The sequence below is a fragment of the Panthera onca genome, chromosome D2, assembly GCF_046562875.1.
Source record: "Panthera onca isolate mPanOnc1 chromosome D2, mPanOnc1 haplotype 2, whole genome shotgun sequence".
Lineage (NCBI taxonomy): Eukaryota > Metazoa > Chordata > Mammalia > Carnivora > Felidae > Panthera > Panthera onca.
This window is the reverse complement of record NC_138349.1, coordinates 73993049-74013737: the sequence shown is the minus strand read 5'-3', so window position 1 is coordinate 74013737 and position 20689 is coordinate 73993049. Positions and strand designations below refer to the sequence as shown.

The 20689-nt window shown below is 46.8% G+C and overlaps 1 protein-coding gene across 1 annotated transcript in view; it reads right to left on the bottom strand.

Moving 5' to 3' along the window:
• Window positions 1-12568, bottom strand: part of KCNK1 (potassium two pore domain channel subfamily K member 1) — a 52497-nt gene extending 39929 nt beyond the window's left edge. Inside the window, exon 1 of the mRNA XM_060642838.3 lies at window positions 12121-12568. Coding sequence (XP_060498821.1) covers window positions 12121-12475 — 355 coding nt within the window. The 5' untranslated portion in view covers window positions 12476-12568. The remainder of the gene's footprint in view (window positions 1-12120) is intronic.
• Window positions 12569-20689: the final 8121 nt, after the last annotated feature.

Genomic DNA, 20689 nt, shown 5'->3' with positions numbered 1-20689 from the left:
TGGGAATAGAGAGGGCACCTTAGATCATCCAAGAGTAGCTGGGAGCCGTGTTATTCAAATGACATCATTCCAAATGGTAACTACGGCAAACTTAAAAACAAGCAGAAGTGAAAATTACTCAGGTAGTTTTCCGGGTCCCATGATAACTTTGCCCTCTGTCACAAACTGTAAATACTCTTATTTGAAGGTGATCGACCTCCTAAAATTCTGAGATTGATTCCTCATGGGAAAAAAAAGTATGTTTTTCTTATTTACTTTCTAAAACAGAAAAGACCTACACTGATTTCTTGGTAATTTATTTAATGTTAGGTGCATCTAAAAACCGCACTGGAGAAGATATTTATTTATTGCTGTTCTCTGGACTATACAGAATATAAATTTTAAATTGAACTATTATGTCAGATACTAAATATCCTGTTGTTAAAATTTTAAGAAAAATATGAAGCAAATCTTCCTGTCCCGCTCTCCCAGTTTTCCATATGGCCCTATATAATATTAAATTAGAAAATAATATTACAGTTTAGAGACTGTTTCTTAGCTGGGAAGTTCAAGTATTTAAACTATTGTTAAATGAATTAATCAAATGGCAACTTGGTCGAGAGAATTCACATGCTTCACCTGCAATACCTTCTCTCTATTCTCTACCTATGGACATGCTATTTCTCAAGGCCAAGTTCAGGTATCACCCCTCAAAAGCTTTCTTCAAGTCTGAGTCACTAAGTGACACACAGATGTGATGTGAAATCACAGCACGCGGCTCCAGTGCAAGGACGGCCCTGGGGACGCCACATCAGAGTGAGTGCAGCCACGTGTGGACCCTGAACACTTCAGCAGGGACCTCAAGTCTGACAGGCCCATGACTGAGCTCCAGTCCTACCCCAAACCTGCTCCTTCCCCGGCCTTCTCTGTCTCCAGGCAGGGTTCAGATCAAAAACCTTGGGGTCATTCTTGATTATTCTTTTTCAACACCGCACATCCAATCTATGGGCAAATCCTGTTGGTTCCGCCATCCATTTGTGTCTGAGATCTGACCACCTCTCACCACCTACTTCCTCCGCCTGCTCTAAGCATCTGGGATATTGGAAATGTCCTGCTTTACGCCCTCGGCTTCCTCTCTTGCCTTCCTCCACCAGCCTGAGTGAACTCGGTAGAACAATCGGTCAGATCACGTTACCCTTGTGCCCAAACACAAGGGGGTGATATCTGAACTTGGCCAGGGCTTTCCACCTCGCTCAGAGAAAAGCCCAAAGCTTTGCAGCGGCCTGGGACACCCTCCCCCGTGTGCCCGCTTCCCTTCTCCTTGACCTGGTCACGCGCTGTCTGACTCAGCACCAGCCATGAGGGCTTTCTCGCAGCGCCTCCGATATGGGGATTGTGTTCTAGAACAGTTCCCCAGGTAGCTGAATGATGCACTATCACCTCCTCTGGTTCTTGACTCAATGCCATTTACTCAGTGAGGCCTTTTGTGACTTCCTTATCAGAGACCACAGTCCTGGACACCCCCCCCCCCCCCGCAACACACACCCAAGTCTCCCTATCTCCTTGGCTTCCTTCTCTCTGTTGGAGGGGATGCTGCTCCTTAGCAATCTATCCCCACACAACGTGCTGTGCGTTTTACTCCACTCAGTGTACATCCTGCACCTCTTTCACTCCTCACACAAAACATAACACTTCTGACACCTCTGGTCGCCGTATGCGTGGATGGTTTTTTTCTCCACGACAAGCAATTCTGCACGACAGCAGCTGGTGTCCTGTGAGTCAGTCCCATTCCGACCCCGTCTACTTGGAGATGGCATCAGATCCCACAGGTGAAGGGCTCAGTCCTGCAGAGCTGTCCTCACTTCCGAAGTCAAGTCCAGCTGGCAGCTGTACTTCTGACTTATCGGCTATAAATCAGAGTTCCCACGATCCCTTCCTCAGGGTCAATTTGCTAGAAGGGCTCACAGAGCAAACAGTCCGTTCACTAGGTCACCGGTTCCTCATTTTATGACTCAGGAACAGCCAGATGGAGAGATACATGGGGCGAGCTGGGAGGGTCCCAAGGCAGGAGCTTCTTGTCTCTGTGGACTTGGGGTGTGTCCCCCTCCTAGCGTGGATGTGTTCACCAACCTAGAAGCTCCCTGAATCTCGTGCTATTGGGATATTTATGGAGGTGTCCTCACAATGGCATGACAGATCATTAGCTCCATTTCTAGCTTCTCCCCTCTCTGGATGATGGGGGTGGGGCTGAAAATTCCAAGCTTCTGATCATGGCTTGGTCTTTCTTGATGACCAGCCCCCATCCCTAGAGCACACGCAGAGCTGCCTTCTGGAACAAAAGATTCTCCCAGTGCTCTAATCAGGAATTCACAAAGCTTTTAGGAGCTCTGTGCCAGGAACCTGGGGCAGAGACCAATATACATTTTCCATTATCTCACACTTAATCATCTTATTTACAGGATCTCCTTCCTCCTACTAGACAGACATCCAGTTAGGCAAGATCCCCAAGTGCCTGGATCAGTACCTGGTAAACTTAAGTGCTCAATAAACATTTGCTCACGAATGCATGCCTTTCTCCTCGCTTTGGATCACTTAGAGTCTTCCACAGTGCAGTGAGTAGACACGAGGCACTCAGATACAACTTTTTATATAAATAACTGTAGGAGGTCATTTAAGCAATGTGGGCCTCTGTTTCCTTATCAAGACAATGACAATATATCTGAGGTCTCTTGAAAATGAGTAACATCTTTAGAAATCTCCTTGCTTTACAGAAGAGCAAACAGACTCAGACAAGGGAAGAAACGTGCCTTCCTTTGCCTTTAATGAGGACCTACTGAGTGCTAGGGATGCCACAACGTGAGGCCAAGACAGCGCTCATTCTCAAGACCACCCTTGCGGGAAGAGAGATGTGAAAACAAATAATTCCGTCCAAGGTGTTAAGTGCTGTACCAGAAGAAGGGGATAGTCCAACATCAGGCAGGACACAAGATGCTGTGGGAACCAGAGAGGAGAAAGAGCAGGAACAAATGGGGTACACGTCTGGGAAGACGGGGAGCACAGCCAGCTTCTGTGCAGCCCCCAGGCCTGTGTGTGCCCAGCTTAGGATGCCACACTCAGGGTGGCACTCTTCTCTTCTCCGGGACACGGGTGCCTCTCCTGTCTCCCCTCCTCAGTGCGCCTTTGGTCTAAAGGTCTCCTTCGAACTGTGCTGCAGACTCGAACCAGAGCCTGAATAAACCTCAAGAGGCTTCCACGAAGCTGAGCAGAGAGGGGGCGAAGGCACCACCTTGAGTAAATAGCTTAATTTGGGTCTCCATGCCGCTCTAAGCACGAATAGGGGATGGGCACTTATAACTGACCCTCCAGTCCTTATTTTTCTTTTGCAACCGAAGTATAATTAACACGCAACGTTGCATTACTTTCAGGTATACAACACGGTGTTTGACAAGTATGTATTTCAATACTTCTTTTTTTTTATGTTTTATTTTATTTGTTTTTGAGAGTGCGCAAGACCGGAAGGGGCAGAGAGAGGGGGACAGAGGATCCGAAGCAGGATCTGTGCTAACAGCAGAGTCCCACGCAGGGCACAAACTCATGAACCGCGAGATCATGACCTGAGCCAAAGGCAGATGCCCAACCGACTGAGCCACGCAGGTGCCCCTCAGTTCTTTTTTTTTTTTTTTTTTTTTTTTTGAGGTGCTGTCCAGTGTTTTTATTTTTTTTATTTTTTTTCAATATATGAAGTTTATTGTCAAATTGGTTTCCATACAACACCCAGTGCTCATCCCAAAAGGTGCCCTCCTCAATACCCATCACCCACCCTCCCCTCCCTCCCACCCCCCATCAACCCTTAGTTTGTTCTCAGTTTTTAAGAGTCTCTTATGCTTTGGCTCTCTCCCACTCTAACCTCTTTTTTTTTTTTTCCTTCCCCTCCTCCATGGGTTTCTGTTAAGTTTCTCAGGATCCACCTAAGAGTGAAACCATATGGTATCTGTCTTTCTCTGTATGGCTTATTTCACTTAGCATCACACTCTCCAGTTCCATCCACGTTGCTACAAAGGGCCATATTTCATTCTTTCTCATTGCCACGTAGTACTCCATTGTGTATATACACCACAATTTCTTTATCCATTCATCAGTTGATGGACATTCAGGCTCTTTCCGTAATTTGGCCATTGTTGAAAATGCTGCTATAAACATTGGGGTACATGTGCCCCTATGCATCAGCACTCCCGTATCCCTTGGGTAAATTCCTAGCAGTGCTATTGCTGGGTCCTAGGGTAGGTCTATTTTTAACTTTTTGAGGAACCTCCACAGTTTTCCAGAGTGGCTGCACCAATTTGCATTCCCACCAACAGTGCAAGAGGGTTCCCGTTTCTCCACATCCTCTCCAGGTGCCCCTCAGTTCTTATTGCTAATATGCAATCCACTGACCACACTCGGAGAAATAAAAACTAGCATTTTTTTTAATTGTGTGTTTTTGTTTCTTCTGCTCAGCACCCACAAACTGTGCTTATATTGACTTTACATTACCTGGGTCACTGAGTCCCTGGGGAGCTTTCTGCCCAAACCTCACCACCGGGTACCATAACTAAATCTACAAAGGCTTCAGAGTTAGGGCTCTCATCTCACAAAGCAAGTCAACTTGAGCCAGAGCACCCAAAGCAAACAGAACCTGACAGGGAATCAAGCAGATAGTAGCCAATGAGGAAACACGGCCAATGTCAGACACAGCCCAGTTAATCTCTTTGATTTAAGAACCTATTCTGTTTCACAGATTAAAGAACGGAAACACAAGTACAATCAGAAAATACAAGACTGCTGGGTCTGCTTTACACCCAGGGAGAGAATCACGGTCCTTCCGGTTCTACTTCCTCTGTGCCTCCAAATCCCCCTCCGCGTCATTCTTCACTTTGACCTTCGGTCAGGGGCACGGCCCTGCGATGGAGTGGCCACCAACTCTGAAGGCAAGGAATCCACCCAGAATGAATAAAGAAGTCAGAGCACAAACTGAGCCTGGGAGACAGAAGCATCACAGAAGTCTAGAGGACACCCCCAAAGTTGTCTGCCTTTTGAGAAGGAGACAACCCTTAGCTCCCACCGGTAACAGACAAGGTGATCATGGCACAGTCAGCAGGGAAGAGAAGGACTTCAGCAGTTCATGGATTTGGCTACAGTTGAGACCGAGTGAGGTTTCTTGAGAATAAAATCTAGCACAGTGCAATTCTATGCCAAAGAGAGGGTACGGTATAAACGGTTTCTCTGTCCCGGAAACCAGCTTGCGGGAAGTCGGACCACATGAAATCGCCGTATGGGTCAAAACAATGAAGCGATTTCACATGCTCCAACTTCAGAGTCCTCTTCTGTGCTAGAGACAACAGATGGTCTCCCCACCCTCAGCAGCCCAACGTGCGGTGCATGAAACAACTTGTCCTGAAAGGCACCAGATTTCCCACTGGGTTACCGGTACAAGAGAAAATGCTATCTGGACTAGATTTACAGTTATGTCATAAAAGCAAACGCATGCTTTCTTTCAAGTTATTACCATTTATAATGGCAACAGGATGTTCCGAGTGCCATAAAATAGGCATAGATAATAGCAAATGTATAGTTTTGGGGGAAAAAAACCCCTTCAAAATGCTAAAGAAGCGATGTTTCAGAGACAGGGATGGGCTTACACATGAGTATTAGTAAATACTAATACATACTCTTTGACCATTAGTGGGTGGAAATATTTCTAGGATTTATGACGCATTTCTCTGCCTTCCTAAATAGAGGCAGGTTGAAGTATTATTCCTGATCATTCGGGGGTACCGATTATTACAATGTATCCTAAAATAATGGTGTCTTATTCATGCATATGGAGTTGTTGGCATGTCATACATGGCAAAGACATAAAAATTCTGTTCCTTGTGTTCCTATATTTGGTTTTTTGTTTCTTTGTTTTAGCACAACAACAACCAAAAACCACAACAGTACTTCTGTATTACCTTACTAGGGCTACCATAAAAAAGTACCACAGATTGGGCGGGTTAAACAACAGAAATTCATTTTCTCATGGTTCTGGAGGCTAGAAGTTCAAGATCAAGGTACTGGCAGGCTTGGAATCTTCCGAGGTCTCTCTCCTTAACTTGCAGATGGCACCTTCTCATCGGGTCCTCATTTTAACTTAATCACTTCTTATTTTTTAGATTTTTTTTAAAAAAATTTTTTTTAACGTTTATTTGTTTTTTGAGACAGAGAGAGACAGAGCATGAACAGGGGAGGGACAGAGAGAGAGGGAGACACAGAATCGGAAGCAGGCTCCAGGCTCTGAGCCATCAGCCCAGAGCCCAACGCGGGGCTCGAACTCACGGACTGCGAGATCGTGACCTGAGCTGAAGTCGGACGCTTAACCGACTGAGCCACCCAGGCGCCCCGTTTTTTTTTTGTTTTTTTTTTTTAATGTTATGTATTTTTGAAAGAGAGAGCACAAGCAGAGGAGGGGCAGAGAGAGAGGGAGACAGAGGATCCAAAGCAGGTTCTGTACTGTCAGTGCAAAACCTGATGTGGGGCTCGAACTCACGTACCTCAAGATCATGACCTGAGCTGAAGTCCGAGCTCAATGGTCTGGGCCACCCAGGCACCCCATTAGTCACTTCTTTAAAGGCTCTATCTCCAAATGCATAGTCACATTCTGAAGTATTAGGATTAGGACTTCACCATTCGAATTTTGGAGACACATTCAGCCCATAACAAGCCCCTATGCCTAGACACTATGCAAATATCAAGCTCTTAACCCAGACACATCTGGACTCAAAGCAAGGCCACTACTAGTTTTGTGACCTAGCTAAGGTCCCTGAACCTAAATTTTACTTTCAGCCTCTTTTAAACTGAGGATAATGACCCCTACACCTCATTAGCTCTTTGAGATAGGGGTACACATAAAGTGTTCAATAAAAATTTGTTTTTAATAATATTGCTTTGGGGTGCCTGGGTGGCTCAGTCGGTTGAGTGACCGACTTCGGCTCAGGTCATGATCTCACGGTTTGTGAGTTCGAGACCCGCGTCGGGCCCTGTGCTGACAGCTCAGAGCCTGGAGCCTGCTTCTGATTCTGTGTCTCCCTCTCTCTCTGCCTCTCCCCCATTCATGCTCTGTCTCTCTCTGTCTCAGAAATAAACATTTAAAAAAATTTAAAAAAATAATATTGCTTTATTTTTCTGATGTTTAAAGTATTTGTCTTTTTGTGACCTTTTGCTTAGGCTTGCTTATCGCTGTACGTTTCCTTCTTCAATCCACTAGGGGCTTTGAAGCCAGAAAATTAAATTTGTTAGAATTAAACATAAAGGCTCCAAATCAAGACCAAAGGCTCTCCTGCACATAAAGACCACAGACTTCAGCATGTGGGATTTCAGATCTCTCTTCCAGGTCAATAGTTTGCTTGGTTGTTTCTGGGGGAATTCCTTTCCTCATTGGCATTTCTGTTCCTGATAGAATACAGTATTTACCAAGCATGTTAGATAAGGCAATTCCAATGTGAGGTGTGGCTTTGTCACCATTCCAAATTTTAAAAAAAGGGCAGTGGTGTCACAGATTTGACCAAAATCTAGTGACATTCTACAATAAACAATCATTTGTTTTGGAAATGGTTGGAATGGTAGCTACTAATCTAAATGCTGCATACCCCTGAAAATTTTAACCAACTAATCTAAATGCTGCATACCACAGTGCAAAGAAGTCTCAGATGCTAAACCGTCTTCTGGAAAGTTTTCCCAAAGGAAATACAGCTCTTAGAACTCCTCTGACTTAAGAGTTCCTTTTAAGGCTTATTCTAAAGCTGGGTTCGGCCAACTCTTTCTGCAAATGGCCAAGCTGTAAATAGTTGAGGTTTGGGGGCCACATGGCTCCTGTCACAAACCTGCCATTGCAGCGGGAAAACAGTGATAAATGATACCAAACAAATGGCTGTACGCCAACTCAAAGTTTGTATGGGTGCTGAAATTTGGTTCTTGTAAAACGTCAACGTGTCAGGAAACATGACTTTTCTTTTGATTTCTTTTTAGCCAGCTGAAAAGACGAAGACCATTCTTAGCATGGGCCACGTAAAAAGAGGCAGTGGGTCAGATTTGGCCCAGAAGCTGCAATTTGCCCACTGCTGTTAGATTCTAAAAGCTCAACCTGTATTTGTTGTTAACCATAACCCAGTTTTCCTAGTGAAAATCGTTTGAAGGCTAAGGGTCAACCTGGAACCCCTGTTTCCTTCTCCCATGTTCTCTTCCTGAAAACGACCAATGCCATAGCAGCTGTAAAGGCCACTGTAAAACAAACCAAATTAGCTTCCTTTTCTGAGCACTTTATTTATTTATTTATTTATTTATTTAGAAGTTTATTTATTTAGGGGCACCTGGGTGGCTCAGTCAGTTAAGCGTCTTGAGTCTTGGTTTCAGCTCAGATCATGATCTCACGGTTTGTGGGCTCAGGCCCCACATGGGGCCCCGTGCTGACAGTGTGGAGCCTGCCTGGGATTCTCTCTCTTCCTTTCTCTCTGCCCCTCCCCCCACCGGCTCTCTCTGTCTCTCTCTCTCAAAAATAAATAAACTTAAAATTAAAAAAAAATAATAAAGTGTATTTTTTTAGTTTGAGAGAGAGAGAGAGAGAGAGAGAGAGTGCCAACAGGAGAGGGGCAGAGAGAAAGAGGGAGAGAATCTCAAGCAGGCTCTATGCTATCAGGGTGGAGCCAGGCGTGGGGCTTGAACCCACCAACTGCAAAATCATGACCTGAGCTGAAACCAAGAGTTGGATGCTTACCTGACTGAGCTACCCAGGTGCTCCCCTGTTCTGAGCACTTTATTTTTTATTTTTATTTTTTTTATTTTAAATGTTTATTTATTTTTGAGACAGAGAGAGACAGAGCATGAACGGGGGAGGGTCAGAGAGAGAGGGAGACACAGAATCTGAAGCAGGCTCTAGGCTCTGAGTTGTCAGCACAGAGCCTGACGCGGGGCTCGAACTCACAAACCATGAGATCATGACCTGAGCTGAAGTCGGACGCTTAACCGACTGAGCCACCCGGGCACCCCTGTTCTGAGCACTTTAAATAAAAGTTTCAAAACCTCTCTTCATAAACAGGGATAAGGCAGCGTCATGATGCAAGGACCCATGCTTACAACTGACAGCAACAGGGACTGAGCTATCATCCAGACCCCTATTTACAACACAGCAAAAAAGTGACAGCCTTACAGTCATATGCACACAAAACTGTACTTTTACCAAACATCTGCATGATATAACCTTGCTCAGGGGGATGAATAAAGAAGTCACCTTACAGTAAACTGACATGTTCTTAATTATTTCTTCCTTCCCAAGTGTTCCTTACTCCTCGGGGAAAAAAAAAAAAAAATTCACGGTATAAAAGTTATATGGGAAATGCCTCAGTCTATAACGCCTCCTTTTATTTTTCTACAGCCCTTCCCTCTGAAAAGGTAAAAGTGTACCACAGTTTCCCCTTCCACTCTCATACGGTTCCCACGCAGGTGTTGTTGCATTTTTTTTAAACAAGGAAAAGTAAAGAGACGTTCAGTTGTTTGAAATAATTCCCAGAGTCCTTGGCAGAGCAGAGACTGCAGATCATCCCTGAATCACCAACCTAAGTCTTCTTCCCGAGAGACCACCAAGCTCCTTGCATAAACTGGAAGCCCGGACTTTGTGAGAAGCAAAAGTTCTGCCGTAGACACATCCCGTTCCTGTATCAAGGTGATGACCAGGAGAACAGCAACTTTGTAATCCCCACCGTTACCATTCTAGGCAAGCTAGGGTTGGCTGTACTGACTGGGTGACAATAAGCTCAGGGATTTGCCACCTACAGTGCGAGAGGAGTTAACCCAGCAAACAAACCACGGCCACAGCATGTCCGGAAGACAGGCACGAACCATAACTCCAATTCGAGTTGTCTAGTATTTTTCTAGAACATATTTTTCTAGTAATGAAGTATACTGGCTTCAGCCGACCAACTGTCTGACTTCCGGCCACGAGACCAGTGTTTTGCTACCACGTGGAACATCAAAATGTGTCAGATACCGGGTCGACACAAAACCGGGAGAAGAGTAGCTTTGATTTAGGGAATTCTGAAGTTTGCTGGAACCCTATCTGAATTAATGAAGTCAACTCTATCGAGGACAAGAATTCATTGATTTGCTAATGTTACGAACTGAGAGGCACCTTTTTCATCTAGTTTATCCTTAAGTGCCCCTTGCACCGGATTTCCTAAATGAACTCTTGTTTTGCATGAATACAGACTTTCTTAGGAACTACAATGTAATCTGAATACCAATAATAAGACATCTATCCCCACCTTTTTTCTTATTTAAACAGGAACTGCATTTTTCCTAATTAAAAAAAAAAAAAAAGAGGAGGAGACAGAATCTAGGAAATAAGTGTCTAATCGAGATGTAAACTCGTATTTTCTTGAGATTTAATTAGCTGCTTATGATGAGGTTATACATGAGCTGTGCCAGTCGTAGAAAATCCCAGCCAGTAAAAGCAAATGCATTCTTTTCCTCGCAACATTGTTCTTAAACTGTTCTACTCTTAAAATACCATTACTTAGAAGTTACTGAAAGTGATAAACTCTTCCCAATGTTCACTCAACACCGTGACCCAGTTGTAGACTTTCTGTAACCCAGTGGAAAGAGTTCTGCAGAGAATGAATATTCTCCATTCAGAACAAATAAATGTACTGCAAAGGAAAAGCACGGTGACCTCTAAATGTTCCCAGAAAGGGACCCAGCTAAAGACAACGGAAGCGACACTTGGGGACATATAGCTAAAGAGTGGTGTTGGCAAAGGTGAAAAGTAAGAGAATACGTCTTGTTTAGGGCTAAGTTTTTAACGTATCACAATACAAGCTAGAATTCTGTTTACTACAGTTTGGAAATTCACCTCAGACTTCTAAACCATTGCTTTACAGGATCTTGGTGGAAAGTGTACTATTTACTATTACTCAGTACCACTTATTACTAAAACAATCAACTGGGATTAGCCCAAGGGGATTATATACAAATAAACCCTGGGAAGTGTCGAAGGGGTGGAGTGATGTAAGAGTTGGCTCCACAAGAAGTTGATTCACCTGCTCCGGAGGTGGGGGCAGGGGCGGGTCCAGTATCCCGGCAGGGATCACTCCAGGCCCAGATTCTAGGACTACACTGGGAAGTAGTAAGTGTGTGCCCTTGTGCACGGCAAGATGAACTGTTCAAAGATTGGATCTCGTGCAGAAAAGGGGGACTTCGCTGAGCATTCTTTGGGATACTTTCCAGGGTTCAAACATCAATTTATAAGTATCTCCAACCAAGCGTGTGTGCCCCACTTAGCCGCTGGGAAAAATGCAGCCTTCATTCACCTAATCCGGCAGAGTAAGGGCGCCCTGGGGCACTCGCCGGCCTCGGCTTTCACCCGAGGACGCTCTTCCATTCGTGAGCGTCCTGCTGGGTGAGTAGTGCGGGGTGGGGGGAGTCTCTGCGAAGTTGAAGGGTGGCCTCGCACACCTAAAGTTGAAAAAAACTGCTGAATCAGGGTGCCCCCATTTTGCCGGATCCTAGGCAATCGGATGCTCCCTTCCCTCACCCCTCCTCCTACTCCGAAAAGAAACCGGATCCGCCTGTCCGCTCGGAGGTCACCTGCGAAGAGCAGAGTGATGTCACTCGGCTACCCCCACAACCTCCCCCCAAACAGCAAAAAGCCGAGAAATCTATGCATCACCCAAAGAGAGGGCACCCTCCGGAAGGTGACCCTCCAGCGCGGCCTCGGCCCTGCGGGACGGGGTCAGGACGAAGGTGAGCGCCCTCGGAGCAGTGGACAGTTTCCAGCATCCCCTCGCCTCGCCGCGCGGCGGCCGGGATGCTCCGGATTCCTACGGGACAGTCTGGTGCAGGGCACCGCGAAAAAACAGGACGCAGCCCGCGAAGCCCCCGCAGCCACCCGGGCCGAAGGCTTCGGGGACCACTTCCCAGGAGTTTACGGGAGGCAACACCCAGGGCGTGTTCCGCGGCCACGGCACCGGCTTCCGGCTCCGCCGGGTGTGCGCGCCGCGAGAGGGCCCGGGACGCCGGGGCGCGGGCGGCGGGCGGGGAGGGGGCAGGGGGGTCGCCGCGGCGGCTGGCCCCTACCTGTGGTGGAGAGCACGGTGCTGGCGAAGAAGAGCGCGGAGGTGAAGTCCCAGTTCCAGTTGCCCGAGGCGTTGCTGAGCACCGACACGCCGTAGTTGCTGGCCTCCAGCACGCGGCCCAGGAACTGCTCGAGCTGCTGCTCCGACAGGCACTCGTGCTCCTCCAGGAAGCGCCGCTTCAGCTTGCGCAGCTCCTGGCGCAGCAGGTCCTCGTAGGGCAGCTCCACCGACGAGAAGACCACGGCGCCGAAGACCAGGTAGAGCAGGTAGCCGAGCACCAGGAAGCCGAAGCACCAGGCCGAGCGGTGCCGCTCCACCAGGCGGACGCACGAGCTGCCGGCCAGGGACTGCAGCATCTTCCCCCGCCGCCGCCGCCGCCGCCGCCAAAGCCGCCACAGCCGAGGCCCACGCCGCAGACCGGCCCGAGCGCGGCCCGCCGCCCCGCCGCCCCTCGGCCCCGCCCAGGCCCCGCCCCAGGCAGCCCGGGCCCCGCCCCCGGCCCCGCCCCCGGCCCGCCGCCCACTCCCCCACGCGCGCCCTCCGCGCTCCCCGGCAGCGCCGTGTGCCTGCGATTGGCTCGCCCGGGAGTCGTTTTGCTTCCTTCTTTTCCTGTTCCCTCGCACTGTAAGAGGCCCCGATGATGTGGCGCTGACGTGGCTGGCGGCTCAGGTAACCCGCGAGTGGGCCGAGACCGCGAGGCAAACTTGGCTGGAGCGCCGGGGCTGGGCGCGCGGCCCCGGGGCCCCCGCCCTTCGCGTGGTCCCGCTGGCCGGGCGCTGGCGCGCAGACCCCTGAACTGCCGCCGCGGCCACCCGCTGCGTCCTCCCCCCTTGGGTAACCAAACCAGAGCGGACCGCGGGCGGGGTGTGACAGCGTGTGCGCGTGTTGCGTGGGACCGTGCGCTGCCTGTCCAGGCCTTCGGCCCCAGCTACAACTTGCTTGCCACCTATTTTTTGTTAATCAAAGCCTGCATTTCCAAGTAGCGAGCACTGGAATTCTTTCCTTCGTCTGCCTTATTGGTCCAAGCGAGGCTCGCAATCTGGTGCCAATGCTGATGGTGAAAATATCAGAACCTCAGGGTTGGAAGGCACTTTGGATCTTAGAAGTCTTTTTCCACCCACCCACCCACCCACTCAACTCCTTACAAAAAGAATCCGAGAATTGAAGAGGGTTGGAAAAGTCACATTTCTGAACTCTTCCCTCTTTAAAACATAAAGAGGGGAAGAACGGTCCACAGAAGAAACTGAGCTTTCCCGAATGCTCTTTTTAAGGTGACAGGGTCAGTGAGCCACTTTTTTTTAAAGGTGACGGTGGGTGAGAGTAAATATTGGCACACCCTCCTGGGAAGGCAAATTGGCAGATGCTTCTAGAGCCTTGAACATTTTCTGTGCTCTGACTCCATGATCTGTCCTAAGAAAATAATCAGGCAAAGATTTATAGACAAGACTATTCATAAATAGTGTATATGTATATGTATATTATATATATGCAATACACGTGTATATATTATGAAATAATTAAGGATCAAGAATAACCAAAATGTTCCAAATAGAGGAATGAATGAATTATGGTATCACTATAGCATGGATATTGTATAGCTATTAAAGATGTGTTTCAGGGTGCCTGGATGGCTCAGTCAGTTAAGCCTCCGACTCTTGATTTCAGCTCAGGTCGTGGTCTCATGGTTCATGGGATCAAGTCCTGCATCAGGCTCTGTGCTGACAGCATGGAGCCTGCTTGGGATTCTCTCTCTCCCTCTCTCTCTCTCTGCCCCTTCCCCACTCTCTTGCATGCATGTGCACTCTCTCTCTCTCTCTCTCTCAAAATAAACATAAAAAAGACGTGTTTGAAAACCATTGAAGCATAAGCAAGTGTATGTATTGAATATATACAGTCTTATGTATAGAATCTCAAGTAGGTAAATTAGCTCCCAACAGCTGTCTTTGGGTGATAGTGGAGAACATAAGTGACTTTTATTTCTTGTACATTTTTATGGTTTTCTGATTTTCTGCAGAAATGTTTTTTTTCTATGTAGTTGATCTGTGAGGCGGATGCAGTTCTATTTTATAAGACAAAATACAAATATTTTCCATATTTGAGTCTCTCCCAGCTGAACCTGGCCTAACTCATGAGATACAAGAACATGGTTGCTGTTTTCAGCTGTTAAGTTTTGAGATAGCTTTTTATGCACTGATAGGTGCCTGGAACAGCGTGCATCTGGATTATGCTGAACTTTACAGATCATCGTTAGAAGTTTTCTTCGGATAAATTTGTCATTGTCTGCCATATTTCACTTCTCTGACTTAGACTCTACCTTGGTTCCATATTACAGCTAGGCCAGGGATACCAAATACTTGCAAATCGTATGTTACCCTCAGGCTATCGGTAGAAATTGGAAGTACCATGTGAGCGGTCTGGTGGGGACCAGGTCTTGCTGCACGGGGTGAGATGTGTTGAGTGAAGGCTGGAGATGGGAGTGGGCTGGGGAGTGCGGGTATTTCTGTGATTTTTGGCTCTCAGAGTTGACCCAAATCATGAGAATCAAGGCTGGCTGTCTCCCATCTTCTTCTTGGCCCACTGCTCTGGACACACGATTCCCCTGTCTTCAGGGTAGTTAGCAATCTCAGCAATGTCAATCAAGACTAGGACTTTTGTCGACTAGCTACATCCCTCCTGTGACCATGCGAGCTGGAGCTGAGATCCCTGACACCCTACCCCCACCTCAGCATGGCAGAGGACATTGCAAGCATTTCTCAGGGGGGAGAAAAGGAATATGGAAGAAAACTCAGAGGAGAGGGTAGAGATTCACAAGAGGGGAGAAGAGTGGGATGGGAGGGGGTGCAGTGGGCGAGAGAAGCAGTGAGGTGCTTTCTGCCGGGTGTTCACATTAATTAACATAATTTGGAGACAAGTTGACTAAGCTTTGTGAGAAACAAACCTTGCACTAGGCAGAGCCTTGCAAGTTAATCTGACACGAGCTCATGATGTAAATGATCACCGTTGTGCTATATGATAATTAGGCATAAATGGCAAGCAGTTCCTGTAAATAGGTTTTATTCTCTCAACAGGTTGAGACAATGAGAACTATTTATAGACAGGGTAGCTCTCTAGGAAAGTGTTTCACTTACAAAAAGTGAAATTCACAAACACAGTGTTAGGGAAACCCAGCCAATCAGCAACACGTACACAATATTAGCATTTATGATTCCTTTTCTGGGTTTATACCCAAACGAATTGAAAGCAGGAACTCAAAGAGGCATTTATGCAGCCATGTTCACAGCATTATTCACAACAATCAAGGCGTGGAAGTACCCCAGTGTCCATCAACAGATGATGGATAAGCAAAAAGTAGTATAAATTCACAATGGAATATGTTTCAGTCTTAAGAAAGAATGAAATTCTGGGGCACCTGGGTGGCTCAGTCGGTCAAGCACCCGACTTCGACTCGGGTCATGATCTCGCGGTTCGTGAGTTCGAGCCCCACGTGTGGCTCTGGGCTCACAGCTCGGAGCCTGGAGCCTGCTTCGGATTCTGTGTCTCCCGCTTTCTCAGCCCTTCCCTGGCTTGTGCTCTGTTTCTCTCTCTCTTTCAAAAAGAAATAAACATTAAAAAATTTTAAAAAAAGGAATGAAATTCTGACACATGCTACAATATAAATGAGCTTGAGAAGACCTACGTTAAGTGAAATAAGCCAATCACAGAAGGGTAAAAACTATATGATTCCACGGTAAGAAATCTAGAGGAGTCAAATTCACAGAGTCAGAAAGTAGAAGGAATTGTATTTGCCAGGGGCTGGGAAGAAAGGGGAACCAGGGAGTTGGTGTTTAGTAGGAACAGAGTTTAGTTTTGCAGGGTGAAAAAATACTGGAGACGATGGTCATTCTTGCACAGTAATGGGAATGTGCTTAATGCAGCTGAATTGCACACTTTTACCATAATTTAAAAAAATGTTAGCATGGGGGTGCCTGGGTAGCTCGGTTGGTTAAGTGTCCAACTCTTAATTTCGGCTCAGGTTTTGATCTCAAGGTTTGTGAGATCGAGCCCCACATTGGGCTCTGCGCTGACGGTGTAGAACCCGCTTCAGATTCTGTCTCTCCCTCTTTCTCTCTGCCCTTCTCCCGTGAGCTCTCTCTCTCTCTCAAAAATAAATAAACATTTAAAAAAAAATGTTAGCATTTGGGTTGACAGTAGGAATGTGGTCATTAAGAGTGGGTTGAAGCTGTCCCACCCGCCAGCGAGCGGCCGTCTCCCTGATGTGGGTCCTTGAAGAAGCAGACATCCTTCATCTCCAGAGAGTGTTGGACAGTGTTGAGACAGTCCAGGGAACTGGGACAGTTCCTCAGTGATGTGGCTCATACCCAGATGAGATACACGAGGCTGGTGGTGGATCTGGAAACTCAGCCTGGAGAAATGGTGGAAGGAATCCAGACATTTGCCCTGAGGAAAAAAAAATTTAGGATGATCGGATAGCTGCATGCCAAGAAAAAAAAATGTGACTTTATTTTGTGTGTCTTCAAAGGGTGTAGGACTTAGAAATCACTCTAAGAGAGAACATTCTAATCATGACTTGACCACCAATGGAATGAGCTGCCTCTGGAAACAGCTCGAGGCCCTGAGCGTTGGAGCAGAAGGCAATCAATCGCAAATTAGCAAAATACAATGGAGAGCGTTTAGCGTCTTCAGGCTCCTTCCAAGTCTGAGATTTTACCGTTGCGGTGTATACAAGGTCAAGTGTATGAGGAGATCAGGAGTAAAATAGGTGAGACACAAAGTTGCCCTGAGATTCCTCTTAAAAGTACAGATTCCTAGCCAGGAACCCCGACACGCTCCGGCCCTTGAGCTGCCAGCTCCTGGTGGTGTCATGACCACGTGTCAGGGAACCCCGACACAGTGGACCCACCCCAGCTTCTCTGCCATTTTTGGCAAAGGGTGTTGCCATCCCCCATGACTGTGGTGGGAGATGTCCATCCTGTGAGAAGTGCAAATCAGGTTCAGCGTGTAGATAGCATCTGGTGTTAGAGCAGCGAGCGACAGATGACTCCCCTTCAGGTCCTCCCTCCCACGCCGCCCTGTGACAGGTTGTCCACCTTGACCTGAGCAATGCTCAGAATTTCCCTGCTCTCATCTCTGTCTCTTAACCACGCCTCCAGTCACACTTTACCTGTGCGTGTTAAAACAATTGATCCCTGCTCACCTGTTATTTGGCATGGCCTCCATGGGTGCAAGTAATAAGGAGGGAAAGGAAAGGAAGATGGGGCTCTCCTGGAAGCAAGAGAAAGAGATCAAATAGAAGAGGGAGAAGCTGAAGCTTAAAGAAAAAAATTTTTTAATTAAAAGAGCTATTTTAGAGAGTATTCTTTTTTTTAATGTTTATTTTTGAGAGACAGAGACAGAGTGCAAGTTGGGGAGGGGCAGAGAGAGAGGGAGACACAGAATCTGAAGAGGCTCCAGGTTCTGAGCAGTCAGCGCAGAGCCCGACACGGGGCTCGAACCCACCAACTGTGAGGTTATGACCTGAGCCCAAGTCAGACGTTTAACCGACTGAGCCACCCAGGCGCCCAGAAGAGTATTCTGATGACATCCGCTGCTCTGCCGTGCCATGCACATTGGGACAGTGTTCCCAACCCCCAGCTGTGCACTTACCTCCACCACGGTCCCCCACCATGCTCTGCCTCTGAGCTCCTGCTCACCTGAACTGAGGTCCCCGCACTGTTCACTCAGTGCTTCATCACTGTCCAAAACCAGGTCATGTGTCTGAGCAGAGGAATGGCTTGGTTATCCCATGTTTCAAACTACTACACAGGGCGGAAGGTTATCGCCCTAATGCCAGAAGAGAGAGAGAAAAAAAAGAGTTAGACAGTATCTCTTTTGCCTCTTGGAGTGGTCCAGCCTGGGTGCTGGTTATCATCAGTGCTCCTGCCGTGTGACAGGACCTGGCCAGCAAGCTCTGTGACAGCACACTGCACTCCATAAACTATTGCGTTTGCATGCGAGACCCCAAGTGTCCTTCAGGAAGCTCTCCAGCAGAGAGTGACTTTATGCTGAAGGTCAGTAGTTTAACTTTTCAAGAACCTACCTACTCAGAAAATCTTCAAATCTGGGCACACTGAGATTCCCCCTTGACCCCCTGAATCTCCCTGAACTCTAGGGCCAGGACTTCAAATGAAGTCTATAAATGCTCAGTCCACACACTTCTGAGTTTGCTATATTAGTACCTTCCCTAGATCCTAGAATAGTTTAGTTTCCTCCCTATCACACTTCCACGTAAACTTTCCTGTATTACAAGACCCCATTCAAATCTGCCCCTCAGGTCACCTATTTAAACTATCTGAACACACAAAACTCCACCTCTCCCCTCTCTGAATTCATGCTACACACGTGACCTGTTTGAGCCTCCTGGTCCCTAACATATAGCTCCCAGTGTTCATTATTTTTGTGAGTACAGTGGACCCTTGAACGACGTGGGTTTGAGCTTCATAGGTCCACTTACAGACTTTATACAGCACAGTACTGTAAATGTGTTTTCTCTCCCTTATGATTTTCTTAATAACATTTTCTTTTGTCTAGCTTCCTTTGTTACAAGAATGCAGCATGTAACACACAGGGCATACAAAATATGTATTAATCGACACCGTTTATGTTATCGGTAAGGCTTCCGGTCAGGAGTTGGCCATTAGTGGTTAAGTTTGGGGGGAGTCAGAAGTTATTTGTGGATTTGCAACTGCACGGGGGATTGGTGCCTCTAACCCCTGCATTGTTCAAGGGTCAACCACAGACGCTTTGTCTTGCAATGAGGGTGTACACTCTTAGGAAGAATCCCTGTCTCTTAGTTCTTTGTATCCTTGATAAAGCTCAGCACAGTTTTTTCACATGATGTATGTACCGTAAATACCTTTGATTGTTTGATTAATAAATAATCACAATGATTACACTTTCCCCAGCAGGAAAGATTTGTTTAGTGAGAAATATTTTTAGAACCATGGTCAACTATCCATGTTTATGCGATAAGTATTTGTTATTGCTTTTAATGTGAGGAAGCTGGTTCTTAGCACAAGGACTTGCCCGAGGGGCCCTTGACAAGGAAATGATTTATCTTGGGGCTAATTTTGTTCCATTGGGATTCTAGGATTTTGCATATATAAAGAAGACTTCTCGGGTTCTTTTTTATTCAATGGAAGGCAAAGGTCGTCTGTTAGACTTTGATCGTTTGTCCTGAGCACCACCTTTGAAACAAGGCACAACAGAACAGCACACACTCTTACAGATTCTAGAAGGAGCAGAACTATGGCCATGACCCAATCCCTAACGTGACTGATTGGACTAGGGATAGAGTTTGAACCAAAGCTGGTCAAACCAATGATTATCTGCCCACCAACCAGATTCCCTACAATTATTTGAAAACCCAGTGGGGATTCTCAGGCACTGGGGGTGCTGGGACTGAAAGGGATCAGGTTCAAGAGAAGGAAACTGCCTGCATGAAAAGCAAGAAAGGAAAAGATGGAAGAGAAAGCTTCAGTGAGATGAGAGAGGAGGAGGGGGATTGTATAGATTGAGCAGTAAATAAAGAGTGAGAAAGCAGAAATAGCTGGTGAGATAATACCTCCAAAATGCTTGACTGTGAGAAGGGACGAGAAAGAACAGAAGTTAGGGGAATGAACAGAGTGTCATCTATCATTTTAAGGTGAGATTTTAACAGAAAGACATTGGAAACAATCAAGAAAGGGACTGGGAAGTGGAGCAGGAAGAGAACCGGGGGAGAGTGGTGACCTGTAAGATAAAGGAGGAGAGAGATTAACCAGGAAAATACACAAGAGGGTTGGATACTGTAGGAGGACACTCAAACAGAAGGTTGAAGTGTGACCATCATGGAGTTGTTGGAAACCCTACCCAGTGCAGTTGTAGAGGGCCCAGAAGTTACTGTAGTTAAGGAGAGGGAGGTGGAGGGCGCCTGGGTGGCTCAGTCGGTTAAGCGTCTGACGTCAGCCCAGGTCATGATCTCAGAGTTCGTGGGTTCAAGCCCTGCATCAGGCTCTGTGGTGACAGCTCAGAGCCCTGGAGCCTGCTACAGACTCTGTCTCCCTCTCTCTCTGCCCCTCCCCCACTCCCCCCCCTTGCAAGAATATACATTGAAATAATAATAATAATAATAATAATAATAATAATAATAAAAGAAGAGCAAGGTGGATAAGTGAAGACAGTAAGCTCAGAACATCCAGCTAGCCCATGGAGAAAAGGGAGCCACTAATGGGGATACAGGATGGGAGGGGGGAGTGGTTGTGGGTGTGGACTTGCTGTATGCTTAAGATGGGAGAGAATTGAGCATGGCTGGGTATTGCAGGGAAGTAGCCAGTGGAGAAGTAGGGTTTAAGCAAGAGAAGAAAAAGGAGACACTTAATAAAGAATGGTTTCAGAGGAAGTAGGCATGACTGCACTCAATAGCATAGAAGTAGACAAAGAAAGAGAAAAAAGTTAAGTGGTCGGTCTGTTCATTCATTTATTTATTGCTTCATTTAACACATAGAGTTTGAATACCTGCCATGTGGCAAGACTTGCGCTAGGCTCAGAGAATG